This window comes from Fundulus heteroclitus, chromosome 15 (genome assembly GCF_011125445.2).
Source record: "Fundulus heteroclitus isolate FHET01 chromosome 15, MU-UCD_Fhet_4.1, whole genome shotgun sequence".
Classification (NCBI taxonomy): Eukaryota; Metazoa; Chordata; class Actinopteri; order Cyprinodontiformes; family Fundulidae; genus Fundulus; species Fundulus heteroclitus.
The window spans coordinates 8103668-8128858 of record NC_046375.1 but is presented as its reverse complement, the minus strand read 5'-3'; the positions used below and the strand labels follow the sequence as shown (position 1 = coordinate 8128858).

At 40.8% G+C, this 25191-nt stretch overlaps 1 protein-coding gene across 1 annotated transcript; it reads left to right on the top strand.

The window, feature by feature from the left end:
- Positions 1-25191, top strand: tagapb (T cell activation RhoGTPase activating protein b). The gene is made up of 14 exons (XM_012869061.3): positions 1-153; positions 4743-4828; positions 14365-14535; positions 16682-16864; positions 20024-20065; positions 20432-20516; positions 20650-20703; positions 21074-21143; positions 21384-21535; positions 21739-21900; positions 22197-22306; positions 22752-22938; positions 23152-23233; positions 23336-25191. Exons 1-14 carry the CDS (start codon positions 79-81, stop codon positions 24490-24492), a joined length of 2616 nt encoding a protein of 871 aa, XP_012724515.2. The 5' UTR covers positions 1-78; the 3' UTR covers positions 24493-25191.

Sequence of the window (25191 nt, the reverse complement as noted above, 5' to 3'; positions counted from 1 at the left end):
GCTCCTGCATTACTTTGCAAAGTGACAACAGACCTTAAACTGCAGCTCAGGACGACAGAAGACCGAAGGCTCGGCAGCATGGACCTCACAGATTATGGAGCCGCAGCCATGAGGAGAGGGAGTTACGATGAAGCAGCTGCTTCAATACATCCTGTGAGTATTGATCCTCAATCTAAAGGCAGTGGTGAAAATTATCCTCTAGACCAGGGGTTCTCAAACTTTTCGTGGCCAGGGACCCCCCTTAGCAGAGGTATTTTTTAAACAGCTATTTGTACTGTTAAATACATGAGGAATTATGTATGTTTTAAAAGCAAATATATATATATATATATATATATATATATATATATATATATAAATGCACTTAATATTAGAGATTTGGTGGAGATTAGATCCTCATTCTCAATAAAGCCAAACTCGATGTAACTGTTGTCCTACTTCCTAATTTTAGCTGATTTGGCTTTTACCTTACTTGATGAAGTGGACAGAGTTAAATATTAGTCCATTGTGTTACTTAGCTCAATCCCGACGCATCCTCAGCAGTGCCTCCTCAGGCCTGGCCGCATACGTTTCACGGACCCTCAACCCGTGGTTCTTGGACCCTCGGTAGTCCGGGGACCCCAGTTTGAGGGCCGCTGCTCTAGGGGAAGGCTACTACGTTTGCCCGTTCCAGACGCCTTGTTCTGACACCTAAAACAGCGAGCTTTTTCCTTCTGGACACCAGAAGATTTTGTTGAATGGAACTGGCATAACTGTTTAAATGTTTACCATCTTATATCAACAGAAATTAAATATTAGTGTACAACTCCTGAAGAATAGATGTCAGCAAAAGAGTTTTTATAATTTACATTTTATTAGGGTAGTCAAAGGCTTTTTCATTACTTTAATAGACTATCCATGTATTCCCCCGTGGATACATGGATACCATTCAGCACTCTTCAAAATTTTAAACTTAAGAGCACTGAGACGGATGATTTCTGCTCTTCATAAATCTGGAGATGGTGACAAGAAGACAAATCTGGTCAAATCCGCAGAAAAAAAAAATTGTTTTTTTCTTTTTTACCAATATTAAGTGTAACTCTACAGAGACTTTAACTGGGCCGGTGCACTTTGCTCAGATGGGACTAAGATTCTTCTCTATAGCAGCCTGGTCTGACAGGAAACAAAGGACCATTATGTGGAAAACATCTTCATGCCCACTATTAAATATGGTAGAAGACCTGTGGTGCTGTGGACCTAATTATCTTCCAAAGCCAATGGAAGCCTTGGTCGTACAAATAATAATGATCCCAAAAATGCCAGGACATTTTCAATAATGATCAGATTGAGATATAAAATAATAATAATAAAACATAGGTCATAATTGGGGCCTACAGCAGTAACATGAACTAAAATGAACGGTCAGTTCAGAACAAAAACAGTTCACCAGCATTATGGCACCAAGAAATTTTCTTATGTAGGATTTTACCCCATTAAACACCCAAACTAAAGGTAGATAAAAAAAAACATAGTGTAAGATCAGCCTGCTGCATAAAAAAAAAAAAAATAAAATAAATAAAAAAAATTAAAAAAAAAAAAAAAATATATATATATATATATATATATATATATATATATATATATAATTATATATATATATATTTTTTTTTTTTACACATATTTACCTGTGGTGCCAATAATTGTGGAGGACAGTGTATATCTATGTTCCTATGCAAATCCTACCAGTGAATTAGTTTGTATGGATCTTCTGTTTTGGTGGCATTTACCATTTTGAAAGAATATATACATAAATATATGTATGGCAATAACATTTACAGTGAAATAATGAGACTAAGAGGGGGAAAAGTAGATCAACAGAGTTTTCTTTTTATAGTGAAAAGATTAATTGAGGTAGTTAAAATTGCTATACAGTTGCAAAAGGACTTTAAACTTTTTTTTATTTTTATTTTTTTTTAAATAACCAATACAATAAATTACTAAAATCTTTCAATTAGTCCTCAGTTGGGAAACTCACATTTCTCATTTGCTGGGACACATTTTTGTTTGTTTGTTATTATGTAATTTATCTGTAAATTAAAAAAAGTAAGGTAGTTTACACCTCATATCATAATTTAGGTTTGCGCATCTCACTCTGCTATGCACTACCTTTAGGGGGCGTAGTCAGACACGTTGCTATTTTATCCCCTTCTTTTCCTTCAGGGAGCTGTTTCGGTTGTAGAAAAAAAAATGTGCCTGAGGCCTTGTCCACACGTAGCTGGATATTTGGGAAAATGTATTCATTTTTGTGCGTTTTGGCCTTTCGTCCACACAAAAACAAATTTTTTCATTACTAAAAACGACAATTTCTGAAAACTCTGGTCAAAGTGGAGATCTGAGACTTCTTGTGTTTGAACATGAAAAAAAAAAAAGAATTTTAGGGTCCCGTACATCACAGTCAGCTACAAATAATGTGGCGCTGATGTCACATGTGTGACCATTGTTACAGATTTGCCCATTCAGCGGAGGAAAACTTAACCGATAGCTACAAGGTTAACTCCTGCCTGCCAGTAGGTGGCGCACTCGCCCGTTTTGGTTCCAACCTTCAACTGAACTGTTTGGCATCCGGCTGCCAGGTACGGTAGCATTACTGCATTAGCATTAGCATAATGGTTAGCATTAGCAAAAAAATTGTTGTCTTAATGCCCAAAAGAGCCCAACAGATTTTACTTTCACAAGTGGGGCCTTACTGCTTTTGCCATATTGCTCCACTTGATTTATATATGCAAGAAGCTTTATCAGATTTTATGCTGGGTCTATTTCACGTTCAATGGATACTGAAATGAGAAGAGGAGGGAAAAGGAGAGAAACAGATGAGACAAAATGCTAAAAAGTATAAAAGATGAAAGAGAAAGAGGAGAGGAAAGGGAGAGAGAGAGCAATGTCACATTTTTTGGTCCGCTTGAATCTGAGAAACGCAATGCAAAGAAAAAGCCTTTTCTCATTACATAACCTAAGTACGATCTGGCAACGTCTGAGCTCCGTCTCACATGACCTCAATCTTTTGTGTCGACATTGGCGTCATAACCAGAGATGAGCATTTATATATTTATGACCCGTCAAAATGTACAAAACAATTATTTATATACTATATATTTAAAACTGATACTTTTACTCAGCGCCACTCTAGATGTTTTGTGGATGTATTATTTTTGAAGAAAAAAAAGATAATTTTGATGAAAAAGTTGTAGCTATGACCTTTAAATGCTACAGAGAAGAGGTAGTTTTTACGTTGTTTCAGGCACTTTTTGCTTGTTTGTTTTTACATGCCCAACTACTTTTATAGGTTGAGATGCAAATTAGAAAGAGCTGTTTTACAGCCTCCCAGAGCAACCATGTGGTTGTTTTGAAGAATTCTGATTGGCTGATCCAGGCTTTGCTTTGGGATACACTGCCAATCCTCCTGTCATTTCACAGGAGGATTTTGTGAATAAAAGGTGGAGAAAGAGTTCACATGAAAAGTGGAAATGCCCAGCAAATGTAAGACACTTGCTGAGTTCCCTTTGTCAAAGATTGCTCCCTTTTTCAGCAAATATAGCTTTAATTAAAGCTGAAGGACTGCCAGTTATGTGTAAGCATGGCTCATCTGAAGCAAGATATAAAGAAATGTGTGAACATAGATTTTTGGCTAAGTATGGAGAAGCGAGGTTCAATCTTTCCCAAAGAAGTAGTGGCAGGTGCGTGTCTGGGTCTCCTCAGCCCCTTTACGGTCGTCACCGTGCCCAGCATGTGGCAGCGGAGTCCGGCAGTGGAGACCCTTTTATCGAGCGATCCACTTCCTGTTTGTTTTTGTTTTGCTGTGTTTTCCCTCAGCCTCTATTATGCTTCACCTAATTACTCAGTCCAACAATTAGAGCACAAAAGCAGCCGGGATGAAAAACCTTTTTGTTTTGTGTCTCGCACACAAGGACAAGTTCAAGCTTGAGTTTGAGTCTGTCAGGAAAGACTAAAACAGCGGTTTCCAAACTTTTCTTCCTAACTTCCCTGTGATTATTTAAAAAGTTTTCACACACCCCACCCCCTTCAAACAATCTTTTTGACAGTTGAACAAAGAAAAGCTTCCTGCAGTAAAACATATAACAATAAAATAAACTGCAATCTTCTTTAAATCACAAAAATACCACTTTTGAAGTGTAATTGTTTTAGGTTTAACTGTCTAGTTTACAGTGTAATAGAATTTAACATTTTGCCATCAATATATATTTTTTAAATTATCCTCTCAAAAGTGGTCATTTTCTCAGTCCATTTCTACAATGACCCCCCCCCCTCCCCCCCATACACACACAAACACACACACAAAATCACACTAAGCTTGACAACTTCTTTATTTCATTTTATTCTGAATGTATTTCTTATTTCTTTTTTGTCATTCCTAATCTCTAAATGAATTAAATTTTGTTAGATATTTTTTTTAACATGTGTATATATATATATATATATATATATATATATATATATAATTGTTTTCATTCCTAATTTGTCTAATTTCCTTTTCTTTAAACCGATTGCTAATCTCAGTCAGAGAAACATTTTCAACTAGTACCTTTTTTAAGCAGAACCTTGTTGAGGTATGTATTTTTCTAAGGGAGTAGACAGTCCTTGGCTGATGAACATAAATCTATGATATTTCTCCAGCAGTTATTTCCTGTTATAATATTACCACATCTAATTAAGCCTTTAATTTTTTATTTTACTTTTTTCCCCAGCACTTCAGACATTTGGCTCAGAGGCGACGCTCTGCTCCATCTCTGGTCTTTGGGAAGGCCCTTGGGATGCCGTGGTCTCCTATCAGGTGTGGATCATTTGTCCAAAACAATTGCTACATCTAAATATGTGAAGGTTCCTTTATAAACATGACCTAATCTAACCGATAAAGCCTAATCTAATCTAACACCAGATAACGCTGTGCCAATAAAGAGGCTCCCTCTGTTTCTACTGTACAGTTGGTTCTCATGTTTTGATTTGCTACCTTAGAAGTCATAATAGAGGAGGCGTTGTATTGAAAGTAAAATAACGTCGATGAGAAAGAAAGACACAGAGAAGCTGCTATTTTTAAAGGTTTTGCAAAGGCAATTGATAAGTTAAAAAGTAAAACTAAAGGTCAAACCACCTGCTGCTCTTACCGATGTAATTATTTGGAAAGTTTCAAATGTCACCATTTCTCATGCTTATTCAGAAAAAGTTAAAATGCTGTTAATCATTCCACTAATACGGTAATGAAGCTGATTAAAACAGCTTGAACCTAATAGATTTGATGTTTAGATGCTTGTGTCTAATCTGCTGAGACGTTTACGACAACATTTATCATCTGCAGTTTGTTTCCAAAGTTCTTAAACAGGACTGCTTAAACAGTCTTAAACAGAGAAATCTTGGATTTAAGGAAAATACCAGAACCGTTTCAAACATTGACACAAACTAACCCAGACACTTCCATAAACTGCAGAAAAAGACACATTATTTGTGGTGTTTCACCGATTGATTTAACATCAGACTTAAATGTTTACAAATAACATTATTCCCTCATTAACATCATTTATTTTGTGTAGTGTATTAGTCATTCCTGACCAAGCACTTCAATTTCAGTTTCATCGGATCAGTAGAAGCGTCTTTAGGAGTTAATATGATTGTTCCTGAATGCATTTGCAAACTTTAATCTGGCTTTTTTTGTTGCCTGTGGAGTCATGGCTTCTTCCTCCCTGAGTGGCCTTTCAGTCGATGATGGTACAGGACTTATGTTTCTAGTAATGTATGACAGGCGGCAAAAGGAAGAAATGCTGCTGCATGCTTAGTGTTTTAGCTCTATGCTATTACAGGCGTGTCTCCTGCTTCCTGAGAACTGTGATTAATGTGGGTTAGTCAAGTGCATTCTGGGATTTGTTCTCTGTGTGTAGTTAAGCCCTTTCATGGCTGGGCCCAACAGTACCCAATGATCACCCTCCTGAAACCTTTCCTTATTTTATTCTATTTTATATTTTGCTTCTTCTACAGTACAGGACTGTCTCAGAAAATTAGAATATTGTGAAAAAGTTCTTTATTTTCTGTAATGCAATTAAAAAACATGAAATGTCATACATTCTGGATTCATTACAAATCAACTGAAATATCGCAAGTCTTTTATTGTTTTAATATCACTGATTATGGCGTACAGCTGAAGAAAACTCAAAAATCCTATCTCAAAATATTAGAATATTTCCTCAGACCAAGTAAAAAAAAATTATAACAGCAAAACAAAATCAAACATTTGAAAATGTCCATTAATGCACTCAGTACTTGGTTGGGAATCCTTTTGCACAGATTACTGCATCAATGCGGCGTGGCATGGAGGCAATCAGCCTGTGGCATTGCTGAGGTGTTATGGATGCCCAGGATGCTTCAATAGCGGCCTTCAGCTCATTTGCATTGTTGGGTCTGGTGTCTTTCAGCTTCTTCTTCACAATACCCCACAAATTCTCTATGGGGTTCAGGTCAGGGGAATTGGCAGGCCAATCAAGGACAGTAATGCCATGGTCAGTACACCAGTTCCTGTGAGAATCTTATGTCGTCTCTTAACCACTACCATACTTGTGATTTAGTTTACTGAACCAAGCTGAGTGTTTTTCAAGGCTCAGGAAACCCTGCAGTGTTTCGAGTTAATTAGACGATTCAAGTGATTAGTTGAATAGCCTACTAGTATACTTTTTCACCATATTCTAATATTTTGAGATAGGATATTTGGGTTTCTTAAGCTGTAAGCCATAATCAGCGATATTAAAACAATAAAAGGCTTGCCATATTTCAGTTGATTTGTAATAAATCCATAATGTATGACATTTCATGTTTTTTAATTGCATTACAGAAAATAAAGAACTTAATTACAATATTCTAATTTTCTGAGACAGTCCTGTATTGCGCAAGTAAACCATGTGTTTTAGGTCTGATTCTTTAGTGTCAGAAAGCTGGAAGAAAAGTCCATGTACTGTATTTTACTGCACAATCAAACATCTGGTTTCAGCTGAATGATCCTAATATGATAACAAATCTATCTTGTATTAAATTAGGTGAAGATGAGTTACATTTTTGTTGATTACAGAGAATCCTGGATCATTTTCTGCACTTATTGATGAGAGACATTCACAGCTGCGTTAGACGTGAAATGGAGGACTCACTGTCTGTCTGGCTCCCGTTTAAAAACATAGAACCGACTTATTTCTCTACGATGAACAGACCATAGGTGCAAAATATTAGCTTTCTTACAAAAAGAGAACTAAACAAGACTAAAGCTGCACAACTATAACTTAATGCGTATGTTTAAAAAGGGTAGTTTCATCTTTTTTGCCTGGCAGTAAAAGCAGTGCTGTAGTTTAGGTGACAGACGGCTGATAGAGGAACTGACTCAAGACTACGAGACTACTAAATTCAGAGAGCCAGAGACTTCTTCGCTTCTTTATCTATATGATCAGTTCAATGCTGATGATAGACAGATTTACGTCTGTCTGAAGTGTGGTGATCTTAAAATGTCACAACTCTGCACCATTGCTTAGAAGAGATTAGTCATTGTATAGATTTTAATTATCTTCAGTTAAAATGGAGTCACCCACATTTTAAACTCTGAATTATATTCCCATAACATTTTTCAAACTCTCGTAGTCTTAGATATTGATACCAAACCTTCTAAATTAAGTTAACTTAAACAATTAAAGTGCTTTTCGAAAAATCATTTGTGACATGTTGTCAATGTGGTTTATTGGGATTTTATGTGATAGACCAACACAGAGTAGAGCACAGCTGTGAAGTGAAAGGATTCATATTTTTTTTTTAACCCATAGAAATCTGAGAGGTGTGGTGTGAACTTTCACAACTCAAATGTATGGCACACCATTTTTTTTTTTTTTTTAAGTAACAACAAAAGTAAAACCCATGTATTAGGTTCCTTGCACTTCATAAGTATGTGCTACTTTTTTGATGTATCCCATAAAACACAATTTAAGAAAAGTTTCTGGTTGTAATCTCAAAAAATGTAAGAAAGTTTAAGAGTTCTGAGTACTTCTCGAAGTTACGGTACTTCTTTGCGAACATGTTTCTATTTGACTCACCTGTGATTGATTCTGCTTTGCTTTGCTTTCTGTTTCCATTTGTTTGTCGTCTCACCATTTCCTCTGTTTTGTCATGGTTTTAAAGAGAATTTTATTTAAAGAACTTGATGACATATTTCAATAGAGCCCCAAATCTAAATATTTACTCACATGATAATGGACACAGAACTGATTTCACACAATGTAGTATTGCAGATTTTATATGATTGTTTATTAGCATGTTGCACTAATATGTTGTAGCAACTGCAAACATGTAGAAAACTCAGTCCCCCATACCTCCCCACCATGCAAACAGGTGGCAGCACTCACAAGTACAAGCTGAAGGTCACACCTGACGCAGAGAAAGACGAGAAAGACGCTCACTTCCTGTCCCCCCTGATCCCACCACGTGTGACACCTGCATGTTTCCACCATGTTTACCACTTTGCACGGCCGCACGCACAGACCACAAACACAGATGTCCCCCGCGCGGGTTTACACGGGGAGGTTTTGATTCAATACCTTGGACATGTACTTCAACTCTCTTTGTTTCAAGCCACTTCACGGAGAACAGCTAATTCATAAGAAGATACTCTACGTTTGTTTTGTTTTAATGACTTATCAATAGTTCAAAGCTCTCAGCCTTATTGTGTTTCATTTTAGACACATGCTGTATCTAAAATTTTTTTTTTTTTTGTCTCTTGTCCTGCTCGGACCGTTATTTTTATAGACGTCATTAGGCCAAAAATAAACCAAACAACAATTATAAGTGTAAATATACATGATATCAAGGCATGGAGGAGGCTTGATAGATAGTTCAGATGCTCATTTAAAGAATCCTAAAAATAGATATGAAGAATATTCAAATACGTCTAATTATTTTATCCTGCTTTTGATATTTATGGGATATGTATTTGTAGAAGAGACGTTAGTTCAAAAATCCCCAAAGAAAACACACCATGACACCTTCGGCCTAGTAAAACACGTGGGCTCGGCATCAACAACCACTCGGTTATCAGACGTTTAACCTTTCCGAGTTGTCATCATCATCATTGGGGCAGTGCGCGAAGACCCCCTCAGAGGTGGGCGACTTCTTCACTGACGGCGAGGCAAATGTCAGAAACAGCCCACCCTCACACGTCTAGCCAGTCAGCGCTCAAAGACAAGCTGACATGATGGAAGGGGGGCGGCGTTGTGGGTGTTAAGTTTCACTCCGGTGGGTATGCCACTGACGTATACTGTGAGAGCATGTCGAGGTTAAATGAGGCGTTTGTTCTTGTGCTATTAACTACTACACAAAGTAACTACACATAGATTATGATTATATATTCATTTCATGAATATACCAACTTTGTATGAATAATAAACGTATAAATGAAGAAACCACTGACGGTCTAACGTTTGAATTGTAATAAAAAAAAAGATGTATTAAAAAGCAAAAAAAACCAAATACATCCTTGAAAAGCAAGATGCGCTGCAGCAAAGCCAGTCTCACACTGATTAAAAGCACAAATATTAGATGGTGTTCGTCGTTCTGTTTGCTGTTCTCGTTCGTGTTGTTTACTCTGTAAATACCTAAAACTCTCACACTGTGTTATATGCCTGCATGTTATGAGTCATAGATAGTAGGCCACAGAGAAGAAGGCAGGGAAAGCACCTCGGGCGGCACGATTTGAATTTCTGCTCCTAACCAAACAGCAGTGGGAAGAGCGAACGCCGAAGCTGGTTTCACACTTGCTCAACACAAACTTTGAGCAGTTTGAGTCGAGCAGGACGCAAACAATGTCAACAGAGAGGCCTTCTTCACTTGGTTCACCATTTATGTGCGTTTTTCCTGCGACGCACAGCATCAGCTGGTCGATCTTGTATTTGACAACGTTATTCACGTGTGTATTAGTCGCAATGGCACACTTGGGTAGTGGTTAGTTTTGTTGCCAAGCGGGGGGGAAGATGTGCCAGTTTGAATCTAAGCCACACCTCTATGTGGCGTTTGCATGTTCTTCCTCATACCTGCAGGGGATTTCTCTGAGTAAGCAGCCTCGCTTTAATGGTGCTCTATATACGCAACCGCATCTCTGTAAATTAGAACATCACTCAAAAGTTCATTCATTTTAGTAAACCATTTAAAAAAGTCATACTGTGTTGTATAGAGCAATTCTACAGTTCAGTTGTGTTGAAAACTAGAACAGTACATAATTCAATTCAATTCAATTAAATCTTATTTATATAGCGCCAAATCATGAAACATGTCATCTCAAGGCACTTTACAAAGTCAAGTTCAATCATATTATACAGATTGGTCAAAAATGTCCTATATAAGGAAACCAGTTGATTGCATCAAAGTCCCGACAAGCAGCATTCACTCCTGAAGAACCGTAGAGCTACAGGGAGAGTCGTCTGCATTGTACATGGCTTTGCTGCAATCCCTCATACCGAGCAAGCATGAAGCGACAGTGGAAAGAAAAACTCCCCATTAACAGGAAGGAAAACCTCCAGCAGAACTGGGCTCAGTATGAACGGTCATCTGCCTCGACCGACTGGGGTTACAGAAGACAGAGCAGAGACACAACAAGAGAGACAAAAAAGCACAGAAGCACACATTGATCTAGTAATCTGTTCTTAAAAATAGACAGGGTGTCTGCCTCACGGACCAAAACTGGGAGTTGGTTCCACAGGAGAGGAGCCTGATAGCTAAAGGACATAAGAACCATAAAATAGGATTTTAACATAAAAAGGCCTCCCTGCTTTAAAGTACGTATGTCCATGCGCTGCACGGTTTATGCTTTTAATAATGGGTCTGCTCTCCTTTTCCATGAATTACGCCATTATTGCAGTGTTGCATGGAGGTGATAAGCCTAAAGCTCTGCTCATGTGTTCAGCTCACCTGCATTTTGAGTTAACTGTGATGAGTTAGCTGTCTGATCAAGAACGGTGATACCATTAACGTTAAAGCAGGCATTGGTACTTTAGTGTGGGCAGGTCCCAAGTCTGGCTAGAAACTGAAACCAGCATCTCTGTAACATTGTTATCAGCAGAGGGAAGCATTAAAGTGCTCTAAAATTACCTGGTAGACGACTGCGATGGCTTTAGATGTGATGAAACGCTGCGGACATGCACAAGTGGATGACACAACTTCACACACACAAGCCTTTCCATTCTTCCTGCAGACCCCGAAACCCCGATTAAAATCAAATGCAACATGTTACTTTCATCTGAAAAGCGAACTTTAGGCCGTACCAGCTCAGGAAAGACACTTCTGATGTCGTCTCTGCTTCAGGAGTGTCTTAATAAAAGGAAAATTACATTTTTAGCCCATGTCCTGGATACGTCTGTGTGTGGTGGATCTGGAAGCACCTGTCTCCAGCCCCAATCCACTCCATGTGAAACTCCCCCGATGTCTTGACTCAGCATTGCTTCACATTCATCTCAAGGCTGCAGTTGCATAAGCACTTCTCGACACACTTTTTTCTTCCACATAACTTTTCATTGATTATAGCTGGATTAGCCCAACCTGAACTTTTAGCTCCGTTTGGAGTGACCTTTGGTGGCTTACCCCCCGTTGTTGAGGGTGTCAGTGAGTGTCTGCTGGTAAGCTGTCATGTGTTCCCCATAACTGTAAAGGTCACAAAAAGTGCTTAACATTTTTTGTATCAAAAATATTCTGAGTAACTAAATTTAGAAAAAAATCCCATTATCTAGAAGCCTTAATCTTCCTATTTCACAGTAATAAACAGCTAAAACAGCCCTGTGTGTAAGTCATCTATTTAACCTAAATTTCTTTTTTAAATTGAATTACTTAAAAAAATTAACTTTTAATGATAGTCTAATTCATTGAATTGAATTACCAATTAACTTTTTGATGATCTTCTAATGCATTGGGTGTAGTAACCAGTGCATTATAGACGTTGCCTCTCACCCATTTACATTTACAACAAATTCTGTTTCTGCTCAGATGATCATTAGAGGAAGTTTAAATATGTTCATATGTCTTTGAAATGTGAGTGCTATAAGTGTCTGGCACTTTGTCACTGAGAAACTGCAACAAATATATCCGTTTACAGCAAAAACTGTATAACATTAAGGGTTTGGGTTACGTCCCTGATTTAAAAAGCTGACTTTCAAAAAAGTTGTGGTTTTCTTTTCAAACACCACAACTATAACAATTCACTTTAAGGAGAATAATAAGTAAATTCTTTGAAATCAGAAAATGAATGACTATAAGAATTTACTTTTTTATGAGGATGGAAGAGTAGCAGGCTAAAAATAAGCTGCTGATTGTACCCAAAAACAAGCAGTTTTCTCACACAAGTGAGCTGAATATAACCCTAATAAGTTGTCTTTTCTGTCGTGTTCCTGTCAAACAAATGGGTTCACTGGGCATTTATGCCACCTACAGAGCTGTAAAAAGTATTTAGCCCTTTTGACTCAAGCACAAATGGACTCACTGGTGGGCTTTGGATGATAACCTGCTGCTAAACCCATATGTTCTTGAGCAAACTAATCACAAACATCTCCCTTTGAACGTCCTTAGAATTTATGGTTAAACCAATTAGGCAAAGTTTTCTGGGTCCTAAAGCAACAAAACAGTCCCAGACAATCATACTACTATGTTTGACTGTTGGTGTGACTTAATTTTTTTTTTAAATGCTTTTAGTTCAACGCCTGATGTAATGGAGGTCCAATTTCTCATGTGTTTTGAGGATCATCAGGATACATTTTAATGTGTGTTCTTTCTGGTGAACAATGGTTTTTGGTGTAGAACTGTCAGATTAATGCCACGTTTCCAGTATATTTCTCATTGTTTCATTGTAAACTCTGGCCTTAACTAAGGCAGGTGAGGCTGTCAGTGCTTAAATTGTCTTGGATCAGTCATTGGTATCTTCTGGAAGTTACTTTTCTAGGCCCATCACTCCTGGGAAGGTTAACCATTGTTTATTATTTTTCCTACCCGTGGATTAGGCCTCTCACTGTGGTTCTCTAGGGTCCCAAAGTCTTAGAAGTGGTTTTGGATCTGTTCCCAGACTGATACATGTCAATTACTTTATTTTCCATTTGTTTGTAAATGTTCTTGAATCATGGTATGTTTTGAGAGCTTTTAGCCTACTTCATGTTGTCGTACAGGTTCTATTTAGGTTATAATTTTATTATATGGATCTTACCGTAATCGCCGTGGATCTGGCTAGTGATATTGAACTTATCTTTCCCACTTATTAGGTTTAGGAGGAATATATATTTTCATGAAGAACCAGATTGATATGGACAGCTTAGTATCTCCCCCCTTCCGTGTCTAAATAAAATCCTTTGGAAAATGAATTTTCTCTCATGTTAAAGACAGAAAATAGTTGGGTGCAATATTAGCATTATGGTTAGCTAGGCTAACAGTCGTTTGTCTGCATGTTCTAGACTACAAACGATTGAAAACTGTTGCAAAAGTGCCATAAAACATTAATTCAAACAATCAAAAATGTATGCTCTATGAGATTTGAAAATAACATTTAACGTATAAAGGCAGAATTGTTAGCATTTTAGCAGCCTGCTAGCTTGTAATGCTAACAGTTCAGCGTGTCATGCTTATTTAGTGAGGGGGTGGGGGGGAAATATTTTTTTCAAAACATCAGCATAATAATTATGGTTGTAATTGTTGATTTGATTTTGTGAACTGAATCATTTATAGTTGGAATCTAAAGAAGTGTACTGGTCTATGATGGTGTTCACTTTACAACCAGAACTAAATAAGTTTAGTGAAGTGATAAGTTATTATCACTTAAATTTTTAGAAGTACTTTTTAAAAGCCCATCCAGGGACAAGTGCTGCGAATTAGCTGTTGCTATTGCACTATGACGCAAACATGGGATTGATGTTTTGTTCAGTTTGTCTATGTCGGTGTGTTTGTCCCTACCAAATAAACTTAAATAAATAATAAAAGTGGCTGTTTGAGGCTTTTGCTACCTAGGCGAAATGACAACAAAAACAAAGAAAAGCAAACTAAATAGAATAGAGAAAGCATGATATGTAACATTCGTTCTGTCTGGATTTACCCTCATTTCCCTCTTAATACTGATACTGACACTGACCAGCTTCTTTGTTTCTCAGCTGCCACCTTTGCAAATTGAATAATTTGAATACACGGTGATTTCCCATCAGTTTAAGGATTTGAGATTCTCTGTCCATCGAAGGCAGGCTCTAAAAAAACACAGCCTACACTCACTGGAGTCAGGTTGACCTGGCTGGAGGCTGCCCTGAGAATCTGCTTTCTTTTGGTGTGTTTCTGGCTCAGGGAGGAGGCTTCCTGCTGGGTGTCTGTTGAGCAGAGTCCATTTGTCCTCGGCTTGACCAGCGAGAACGGCGAGCTTCTGCTGGACGAGTGTGTCCAAGTCACAGAGGGGACCAAGACCAAGGAGCGACACCTGTTCCTCTTCACCGATGTCCTCGTCTTCGCAAAACTAAAGTAAGTTGTGCCTACATTTCAACAAATACAAGATTGGGTTTATTCTAGGATATCAAGTGAAGAAGATTGACTTCAAGATTATAATCAGTTGTCAAAAAAAAAAAAAAAAGTTTCTGCCAAAAATGCCACGTGTTTGTAGCAGAGTGAAAAAGGGGAAGTAAAAACAGACTGTGTATTTTTGAACGGTACACTTGGACTGCTGGGGAATCTCCCAGCAACGCAGCCCACTCTCATGTAGTAACGTTAAGTTTACATTAATAGAAAAAGAAAGCACGGTGCTTCCCTATTAGAGAAGTTATAGAAGGGGGAACTCAACGGTATTCCCTTAAAAAATGTGTTAATTTCAGAATCCTATTTTAAACTGTAGGCCCACGTAGCGTTTACTGTATCTGCTTTTAATTTAAATCAGTGACAATGTGTCGATCCAGATACAACACCTTTAACAAAAAAAAAGAAAAAAAAGCTTCATCTCGCCTTTCCAAAAACAAAGTCTAATAACTTTCACTGCCCTTTGTCTCACGGCTCAGATCCGATCTGTTTGGTGGAAGTTTTAAAGCTCCTGAGTGGGAGGATAGTCACAGTCATCTCTGTACCACAACCTGCCCACTGTTCCTGTAGGTATGCACAGCTGGGACAACAACACGCTACAGTAAACCTCTACATGAGCACCGATTGCTTCCACAGATGACTTGATGCACCGTTACTCATTTTTCATATTGCCTCTTTGCTTTCTTCTGGGCGAGACGGACGGTTGTTTTGGCACGTGGTGACAATCCACCGTGGCTTGTTTTAGTCTCATTTCACATCCCTTTCAGGGGAAAAATTATTGGAAAACAGCTTTGGTTCAATGAGTGTTGTAGCTGAAGATAGCAAAACCAAAAGAAAACTGTCCAAGATCTTTATATAATAATCTCCCACAACCTAACAGCCAAGGTGTTTTTGTTTATATCCCACTGATAATTTCTACCTGTACATACCAAGCCAATATTTACATATGGGGTCCATGTAGGTGGAAAATAGTCTGACAACTAAGCTACAGGTGGTATTGTCCACAAGTTATATAATACTTAATTCTGGCCATCTCACGGTAAAAAGTGAGACTCATATGGACCCTAGATGTGTTGTGCCGGTTATGGTCCACATAAATAGGTTACCGCCACCTGCTCAGTAACCACTGGAGATAGGCACCAGCCCCCCTGCAACCCTACATGGATAAGTGGGTACAGACAGAGGATAGATGGTTAAACTGGTTGAACGTGTTGATTTTGTACTAAATAATTTCTGGGTTTTACGATTTCTTCTTTCACTGTTAGATTGCGCTGCTGCGATAAAAGATGAATCTTTTTCAAGGGCTTTCAAAGTGCAAATGGCACCGCATGATACTGCCAATTGTCTAGACGCTGTTTTAAAACTAATGTCGCTAAGTAGGACCGGAATTTGACAGACGTTTAAGCATAATATCCACATTTAGCCGTCATATTATTTCTACCTCTGGATCCCAAAGTCAGCATTTTTGCTCAGACTCCTGGATGAATTTGGCGTCCTTCTGCCACAAACAGGTTTTTGTGACTGATGCTACACTCAGATGTTTTTTTTTTTAATATATATAAACTGAATTGTTTGTATGAAAGTGAAGAAGGAATTTATAATCATTCTTTACTTTAATTATGTGGTCCTATGTCTGCTGTTTTGTTAAGTGTTTCCAAAGGCTACTCTCTCAAAAGGCAGCTGTTTTGCTTTTAGTGCAGATTCAGTGACATGTTGCAGAATTGCTATTCTGAAAACCAATGTCCTCTAAACGATATTCTAATTTCTGTCTAATTGCTCTGACCATTGCTGCCCACTATATTCATAAACAGTGAAGGGTCTTGAAAGTGAACGTCACTGGTAAATTATCCCTTTCTCTTCTCTTTCTGAGGACATAGATTTTTTACTTTGGAGATAAAAAGCCAGACCATTTCTGAGAAAATAAACAATTTTCTGATCACTCTGTTCACAAAGTCAGAACAAAAAGTCAACAAATGAGGCAGAGGTTTATGGAACTGAGAGTTGTAGCAGACTGATGGAATGCCCACTCATAGATAGAAATCATAAACAAACGTTTCAGCTCGCTCCGTGGCTTCTCCTTTTGCTTGTGCCGAAACAGGTCGCCGGCCAGCTACCGCCTGAAGCACCGAGTGAGCCTGGAGGACGTCTGGCTCTGCGGCTTTGAGGAGGAGCAGGAGGAAGAGGAGGAGGACGGCGATGACGGCGGCACATCGGGGGACATTGACCACAGGCTGACTCTCGTCGTGGCTTGGGCTGAAACGTTTTACCTTGTGTGTTTTCGGTGAGAGGCCAAATGCAGCGCTTGAATCACACACAAGCAGCTGCGCGTAAGCCGGTTGATTCATGAATGTCTCAAGCGGGGTCATGTGTTTGTGTAGCAATGAGAGCGACTTCATGTGATCACTACTTCACCCTTGTAATACCTAACCGTGCTGTTGGCGCTAAAGCAGAATTCGGCAAGACGTAGCGGTGAAGCAAGAATTGATCTCTCTCAGGAAAAGCTCTTTGCTGCTACACAACAGACAGAGTTATGGCATAATTAAAATGTGATAGACCCAAACAAATGGGAGAAGGGAGAATTGTGAAGTTCAAGTGGCTTTTTCTTTTTTTGGGATTTTTTGCGGCTCTAGTGGCTCGCTTATTTCGAAAGTAGGCTGACAGGAAGCAGGTAGAAGAGGGGGAGAGACATTCGGCAAAGGACCGCGGGTCGGATTCGAACCCGGGTCAACCGCGTCGAGGACTAAGGCCTCTGTATATGGGTCGCGCTTTTTCAATTCAATTCAATTCTATTTTATTTATATAGCGCCAAATCATGAAACATGTCATCTCAAGGCACTTTACAAAATCAAGTTCAATCATATTATACAGATTGGGTCAGATTATACAGATTGGTCAAAAATTTCCTATATAAGGAAACCAGTTGATTGCATCAAAGTCCCGACAAGCAGCATTCACTCCTGGAGAAGCGTAGAGCTACAGGGAGAGTCGTCTGCATTGTCCATGGCTTTGCTGCAATCCCTCATACTGAGCAAGCATGAAGCGACAGTGGGAAGAAAAACTCCCCATTAACGGGAAGGAAAACCTCCGGCAGAACCGGGCTCAGTATGAACGGTCATCTGCCTCGACCGACTGGGGTTACGGAAGACAGAGCAGAGACACAACGAGAGAGACAAAAAAGCACAGAAGCACACATTGATCCAGTAATCTGTTCTACATTAGATGATAGTAGCAGGTGATCCGTCTTCTCTGGATGATGTCACAGTTAACAGAACGCCAGACCAGGTGTACCTACTATGAAGAAAAAGAGAGAGAGCAAAAAGTTAAAAGCTAAAATGACGACAGTCATTTCAATGTAATACAATGTAAAACTGAAGAACAGTAGAAATCAGTAGAGTGAGAAAATTAGACCCTGATGTCCTCCAAACCAAAGTCTGAAAAGTGTGGCGTGCATTTAAAATGAGGCTCTTTCGCTACATTTTCAGCTACCTCTAGAGACTGACTTTTTGCCCCTTCTTAGCAGAATAACTCAGGTTCTGTCAGAATGGATGGATGCCACATAATCTCCGCCTGTATGTTTACAGCTGTCGTTCTACTGTGGGCTGAATTTTTATCCCCGTCTCAACTCCTTTGAAGCCTCCAGCTGGGTTTCTTACAGTCTTGTCTTGCGTTTAGCTTCGTCTTCCCATCATCTCTGGCTCGTTTCCCTGCCCCCTTTGAAGAAAGTTTTCCCCACACGTTTTGTTCTTTGTGCTCATTTTCTGCTACACGTAATGCTTTTCATGTAGGGTTGAAACCAGAGCGCCCTCCTCCACGTGTTTACTGTGTCGCCTACATGCCCGGTGACGAACCTCAAACAGGACTTCTCATGCTATTTCTCTCGACAACGGCTTTCTTCTTGCGACTCTTCCATAAAGCATCTCCAGCGCTGCCACGGGCCTCTTAGCTCCTTTTCTGATTGGCGCTCTCCCTGCCTAGCCTGTCAGTTTAAGTGGATGGACAGATCTTAGGTTTGCAGTTGTGCCACGTGGTTTGGATTGAACTTCGGACATTATTTTATAACCTAACTCTACTTTAAGCTTTAATTTCCCCCATGACCTGTCTTGTGTGTTCTTTGGTCTTCAAGATGCTGTTTTTTATTTTTCCACCTAATGCTCTGTAACAAATCTCTGAGTCCTCCACATAACAGCTGGATTGGCATCAAGATTAAATTGCAATAAATTGGATTGTTTACCATTTAGATGGCTGTTTAAGACAATAATCTGCACTGGGTTTCATTTATGGGTGTTTTTATTTGTTTAAATTTTGAAAACCATGATTTTTTTTCTTTCCGCCTTACAATCCACTGCAGCGTGTTGCTCCGTCGGGAAGTCCCAATAAAATACATGAAGGTTTGTGGTCGTGATGTGACAAAATGTGCAAATGTAAACTTTGACGTTGCGGCGCGAACCTTTTAAAAAATGTCTTTCTTGCAAAACGGCATTTTGTGCAAGTCATTAACCGAGAACGTGTGCGCATATGCAGTAGTAAACGGTCATATGATGTGTGGCCTTTAGGAAAATGAGGAAACAGCAAAAAGAAAGTAGTCCCTGCAAGTATCACAAGACAAAGTCTAGAAAAAAATGGGAAGTTTAGACATCGCCACAAAGCACGTCTCCGTGTTGCGGGGATTGAGAACAGACGCTGGCGGGAAATGCAGGCCTTTACTGTAAGGATGAAGTTCAGGAGAAGCTTTACTCATCCTTGTTGTTGTGCAGATGCTGTGATTGGCTTAAAGGAATGAAAGTGCATGTTTTTTTTCCCCTACTGTGGATTTCTGATCACTAAAGCGAGGCTAAATTGCTCATTTGTGGTGCTCAGCGACTCCCACGTTTCTTGCAAACTCATCACAATCACACACGGAGGCTGTTTTTCACCCATTATTGTCTTCCAAGAAGCCAATTAATACCCAAGTGGGTTTTTTTTTTAGCCGTTTTCTTTAAAGATGAGAAGTCTTGTTTTTGTCTGACTGGACTTTAGCTATGATTCACCGTGTGAAGGTTTCACATTCACATACTGGCGGAGCCCTTAGAGGCAGTGTGCCTGCATTTAAACACTTGTGCTGACAAACGCCAGCATCAGCTGGCATGGATCGTATGTTATTAGCGCTGAAAGCCTCACAGGTGAGTACGTAGGCACACGCATCGGTGTCACCGTCCTGTTTCCACTGGCGGACAGAAAGCCGCCGCAGCGCTGTACGTCTATGAGGAAGTGGAAGGTGTTTGAGTGGGGCATGCCGTGACGCTGCTTCCTCTTCCCATGACTGTGAGGCACTTTCCACCAGAGTTGTTAAAAGAGGCGGTGGGTGCACAGCTCGTCTCATTCCTCCCACTGCCGGCCCAGAGCTCGTTGACTTCTCTCTGTGGATTTAGTAACTCATACCATGCTGTTTTCTCACCGGCAGCTCGCCTGAGGTGAAAGAACGCTGGTCAGATACTCTTCACAGGTAATGTCAATATTTAATCCTTTGAACTAATTTAGAGTTTGTTGCTGAACGTCAATGTTTTGTGGTTACTGATGAATCTTGGTGCAGCCGAGCTGCACATGTTCGGATCTGAATGACTGTTGGGTTTAAGCTGTAAATGATTTTTTAAAAGAGCTAAATGTGTAGTTTTGGTTGTTATAAACATAGGGACTCATCAGGAAACACTATTTAACCCCTAATCCCATCCCTCGCTTTTAAAGTACTACACAGTATGTGTAAACGGGGGGAAAAAATATAAAGTTGAGAGTTAAAAAGTTGAAATTTCCAACAGCTCTAAATGGAAAGGTTTTGCATTTTGACTGATTTTTCTACGTATCTCCATTGCAGAAAAATCAGAGACACAAAAGTGAGGACCGGTTGTGCTTCTTCACCTCCGGACGTCCTCATGAAGGTGTTGACTGGCAGCATCGCTGTAAGTCTCCTGCTGCAGTCTCTCTGCAGTCTCACAGCGAACTCTTAACTCCACTGAAAAATTTTCAAGCTGTGTTTATTACACAATAAACACGTCGTCTAACATGTTTCTCTTCCTTTTTTTAAAATTATAGACTAAAACTCTAACAGGAGGTGGCATGGAGCAACTTATTGTGCTTACACCCGAGGTAGGTCAAAACAATAAGCCTATTGTGAAAAAAAATGTTTTTTTTGTATATATCTATCTATCTATAGATAGATAGATAGATTAATATTCACATGCAAAACTAGATACATTTTACAGGAAATACAGTACAGCTAGAGAAACTGATATTGTTGCAAGAAATCTGATTAGGAGTACAGAATTGACTGATAATGACTTGTATTTTGGTTACATTATATTAGATTATTAATGTTAGTGGACGTGTTAGCAAAGGGGCGCGTGATGTTAGCTGGTTCGAAATTGAACAAGGCAACCCCTTCTGCTTTTGGTCTTGCATGCTTATGTTCCTCTCGCATGTTCATCACCACATCTCTTTTCCTTTATTATGTTGCCAGGGCGATGCGAAGAGCTACGCTTTGTCAAAGCAGTTAAACAACCAAGAGGAGAAACTCACACAATCCTCTGGTGAGTTTGAACACTTTTGCACACGTCTCTCTCTCCCTCTCTGGTGCAGATCCGTGCCACAATGCTGGAGGGGAGGGCCCATTAGGTTTCAAAAAATTAACCGCAGAGAGAGAGAGAAAGAGAGAGAAAGGAAATCTAGCGACTGGTTAACGTTGACAAAAGTGAATAAAACAATCTTTTTGTTGCATCAGGTGTGACTCCTTTATTAGTTTATGCTAACCGTGTGTTTGCCTTTCTCAGAAACCAAGTGGAACCTGGTGAGGAACAGGATGAAGCTCAGGAGGACTTCCAGCAAGGCCTGCAACACCAATAAAGGCACCAAGAATAAGCTGTTTGGACAACCGCTTTGCAACATCTGCCCAGATGACTACTCACTTCCCAAGCCAGTCACAGTAAGTTCATTTTGAAACGTTGCATCTATCCCACCAGCAGCTGAAAACACCAAAAAAATCCTAATCTAGGACGACGTTTAAAGATGCACAATTATTCCGCTTTTCCCGAATAACAAACACCTACTCGGCTGACCCCGTTTTGCTAATGAGGGGGGGGGGGGAACGAGGCTGCATGTTTATTCAACGCGTCATGTTCCCACCAGGACCTGCTGCTGCTGCTGAGGAAGAGGGGCCCGTCTGTGGAGGGGGTGTTTCGGAAGCCGTGCAACACCAGGCTGATGAAGGACCTGCGGGAGCAGCTGGATGGCGGCGCAGAGGTGGACCTGGAGGGCCAGCAGGTCCACCTGCTGGTGGGACTGCTCAAAGTGAGTACACAGAGAACATGTTCAAGCAGCCATTCTTAAAATGACACCGCCTTTTTTTTTTTACCATTAGCAATCCCACTGAGTTGCAAAATAAACACGCATAGTTACAACAATTTACCACAACAGCTACTACCTCTTATGCACCAAAGCTGGTACTACAGCTCATGCATTACTAAAGATGAAGTAGAACAAACATTTTTTCCTTAAACACTAAAGAAATAATCTGTACCTTGCAAACAAACCATAATTTTTTTTTTAAGCATTGCAGCTCATCTCTGTTTTCTTTGTGTTTGCAGTGTTTCCTGAAGGAACTTCCTGGCAGCTTGCTCAGGTCTGACCTTTACAGCAAGTGGACAGCAGCTCTGGAGCGTGAAGACGCCGAGCAGAGAACCCTAGAAATCAAAAAGTGAGTAAATCTTTACTCATTCCTAGCTGGTCCTAACCTGACCCTAGCCAGATTGATATTGCTCCGCCTAGCTCCACTCACATCACATGTGAGTGGAGCTAGGCGGAGCGAAATCCATATGGCTAGGGTCAGGTTAAGCTGCTCCACCCACTGACATTTATGATTCCTGCATCCTCTTTTTGTGGCACTAGGATGTGGAAGGACATCTTTTGTTTTTTTTTATCAATGCATGTGTGGTTAACAGCAAAGGTTTTTTTTTTCTATGAGTGGACTTTTTTTTTTTTTGCAGAATATCCCCAATGTACTCTCCATCTGCAGGGCCTACAAAAACCCACTTCTTCTTTTTTCAATCTGATCAGTTTAAAAAGGGGAACATTCGTTAAACAACTTGAAGACCGCCAAACTTATCGTCTTCCTGTTCTTTTTCTCTTCCTTCCGCCGCCAGGGTGCTCGACGATCTTCCGGGGCCCAACAAACTCCTCCTGCAGTACCTGATCTGCGTCTTCCATTGCATCCAGGAGAGCTTTGAGACCAACAAGATGGACGCCTACAATCTGGCGGTGTGCATCGGGCCCACGCTGCTGCAGCTGGATGACACCCCTCTGGACGGGCAGAGGGAAAAGATGCAGAAGGTAGAAACTCTTGAGATGAACAAGCTCTCGCACCTTTTCTGCTTTGAAGCCTTGCGGTTGGCAGAGCAGAAAAACCTCACGAGGTTTCAAAAGCCAGATCGTGCTTGCACTCTTACCTCTAGACTCTGGTGGAGGAATCAAGCTGCAGGAAGCAGATTATACGCTTCTTTTTGTCTGGATAGATTTACAGTTTTTTATCTTCTTTTTCTGCAGGCCACAGAACTGTCTCAATTCCTGATCGAGAACTTCATAATTCTCGGGGAACATATCCCAAGCTTACTGGACACAGATGAAGGTAATGAAGGAATCCCCCGTCTATGTGTTAGCATCTTCAAATCAGACACACGCAAAATAAGATATTTGAGTGTTAAATGTGTCTTCCTTTCCCACCATGTAGACTCCCTTTCCTCTGTGCATCATGACTCCGCGTATGACAGCACCGACCCGGACGGGGACGGAGAGGCAGGGGAGAAAAGACGGTCCACGGACGGAGGCCGTGGCTCGTCTTCCTCCTATTCGTCCCTCAGCCCCAGTATAACCACCTCGTCCTGGCAGTCCGACGGCGCCTTCGACAACAAGGCCCCCTTCAACCGCCGCTGCTCCGAGCCCATCCTCCTCCTCCCGGAGAATCTCGAGAGCCTGCGCGGCCACGCCCGGAGCCACGACGACTGCTCCATGCAGCGGGACGGGTTCGACGGGCAGCCGCTGAAAAAGCAGATCTCCGACGACTCCTTCCTGCTGAAAAGTCGCGGCGGAGCCAGCTCGGTCTTGTCCTTCCCGAAGCTGAGCTCCGGCTCAAACATGGACCCGCTGCCGTACATGGGCAAGGACTGCTCGTGCTCTTCCCTGGAGAGCACCGCCTCCAACCAGTCGGAGAGCTCCGTCTTCTCCAGCTCCCCGATGGGTTCGCCGGGGTGCTCCAAGAAAAACAACAGCAACAGTCAACCCATAGTAACAACAAACGGCAAGCTGGACGTTCCCAGACCCATCTCAGAGGAGAAGAGGCGGTCGCAGTCCTTGAGGGTCGCCTCTAAAGTCCTGATGAGGACCAGGAGCTTGGGGGCCTTCAGCAGGAGCAGCCTGAAGAAAGACTCTCAAAAGGAAAACTGCTTCCCGGAGACTCTCCAGGAGGACTCGCAGAGTGAAGCAGATCCCTCAGCCGACGTTCTCCTCAAGCCACGCCCTCTGTCCGCCATCGAAGTGTTCAAGCAGGTGGACAGCAGGCTGCCCTGCAGGCCCCCGTCGTATCAGCAGGCTGTGCAGAACGTGCCGCCTCCGCCGCAGTACGGCTCCATGACGGTGCAGGACGCCATAACGCTGGAGAGGAGGTCCCGGCCTTCCTCCGTGAGCTACGACTTTCCGGCCCAAGTGTACGCGCACAGCCAGGACTGCTTCCCTCAAACGGCGCAGGACAAGGCCGTGGAGCTGCGGCAGCCTTTCCGCCAGAGGGCCATGTCGGAGTCGGTGTCCGCCGGCCAGCACGAGGTGGTGTCCCGCAGGTGCAGCCAGCCGGTGTTTGAGGAATTCTCCTACGCCAAGGAATCTTACGTTTGAAAATACTAAAAAACGTTTCTCTGAAAGCAGAAATGATTTAGTCGAAGCCATCGAGTGAAGCTACAGCGTGCCGCTCATGTGTTTCCGTCGGCCATGGACTTAAGAGGACTGTCCAGATTTGATCACACACGGTTTCTGTGTAGTTTGACTTCTGCACCTGCATTAGTGGCACTATTTCCATGCGTTGTAAATACGTTTGTGGCTCTGTCTTTATAAGTGTTTGTACAAAAAAAGTCTATTTTTCACCTTTTGTTTTGAAGGAATGTCGGTTATGTGCCACCTATGAGGTTGCACGTGCTCAGTAGTACTTTTAAAGTACGAATATTACATTATATGTAGTTACCATGATAGATATTTAGTCTATCACCATGAAGCTAAAGCACAGTTTGCTGTGTATGAAATATGCTATGAGTTTCTACGTTTCATGTGTTTTTATGTGCAACACATGAGATCAAGCACACTTTGTTTGTTTTCCCTTCTTTTTTGGCTTTTTTTTGTTTGGCAGTGCACTTCACTCATCACAGTCTTCCTCTTCCACTACACTAAAGCACTTTTAAGGATGATTAGCTATGCTTTACCTATTTGTGTGCTAAATTGTATATACGTCTAGGCACCAGCAGACGCAAATTGGGTTTGTTTCTGCAGCCCAAATAATGCAAATGTCTATAGTGAAAAAAATAAAGTATAAAAGTAAATAAG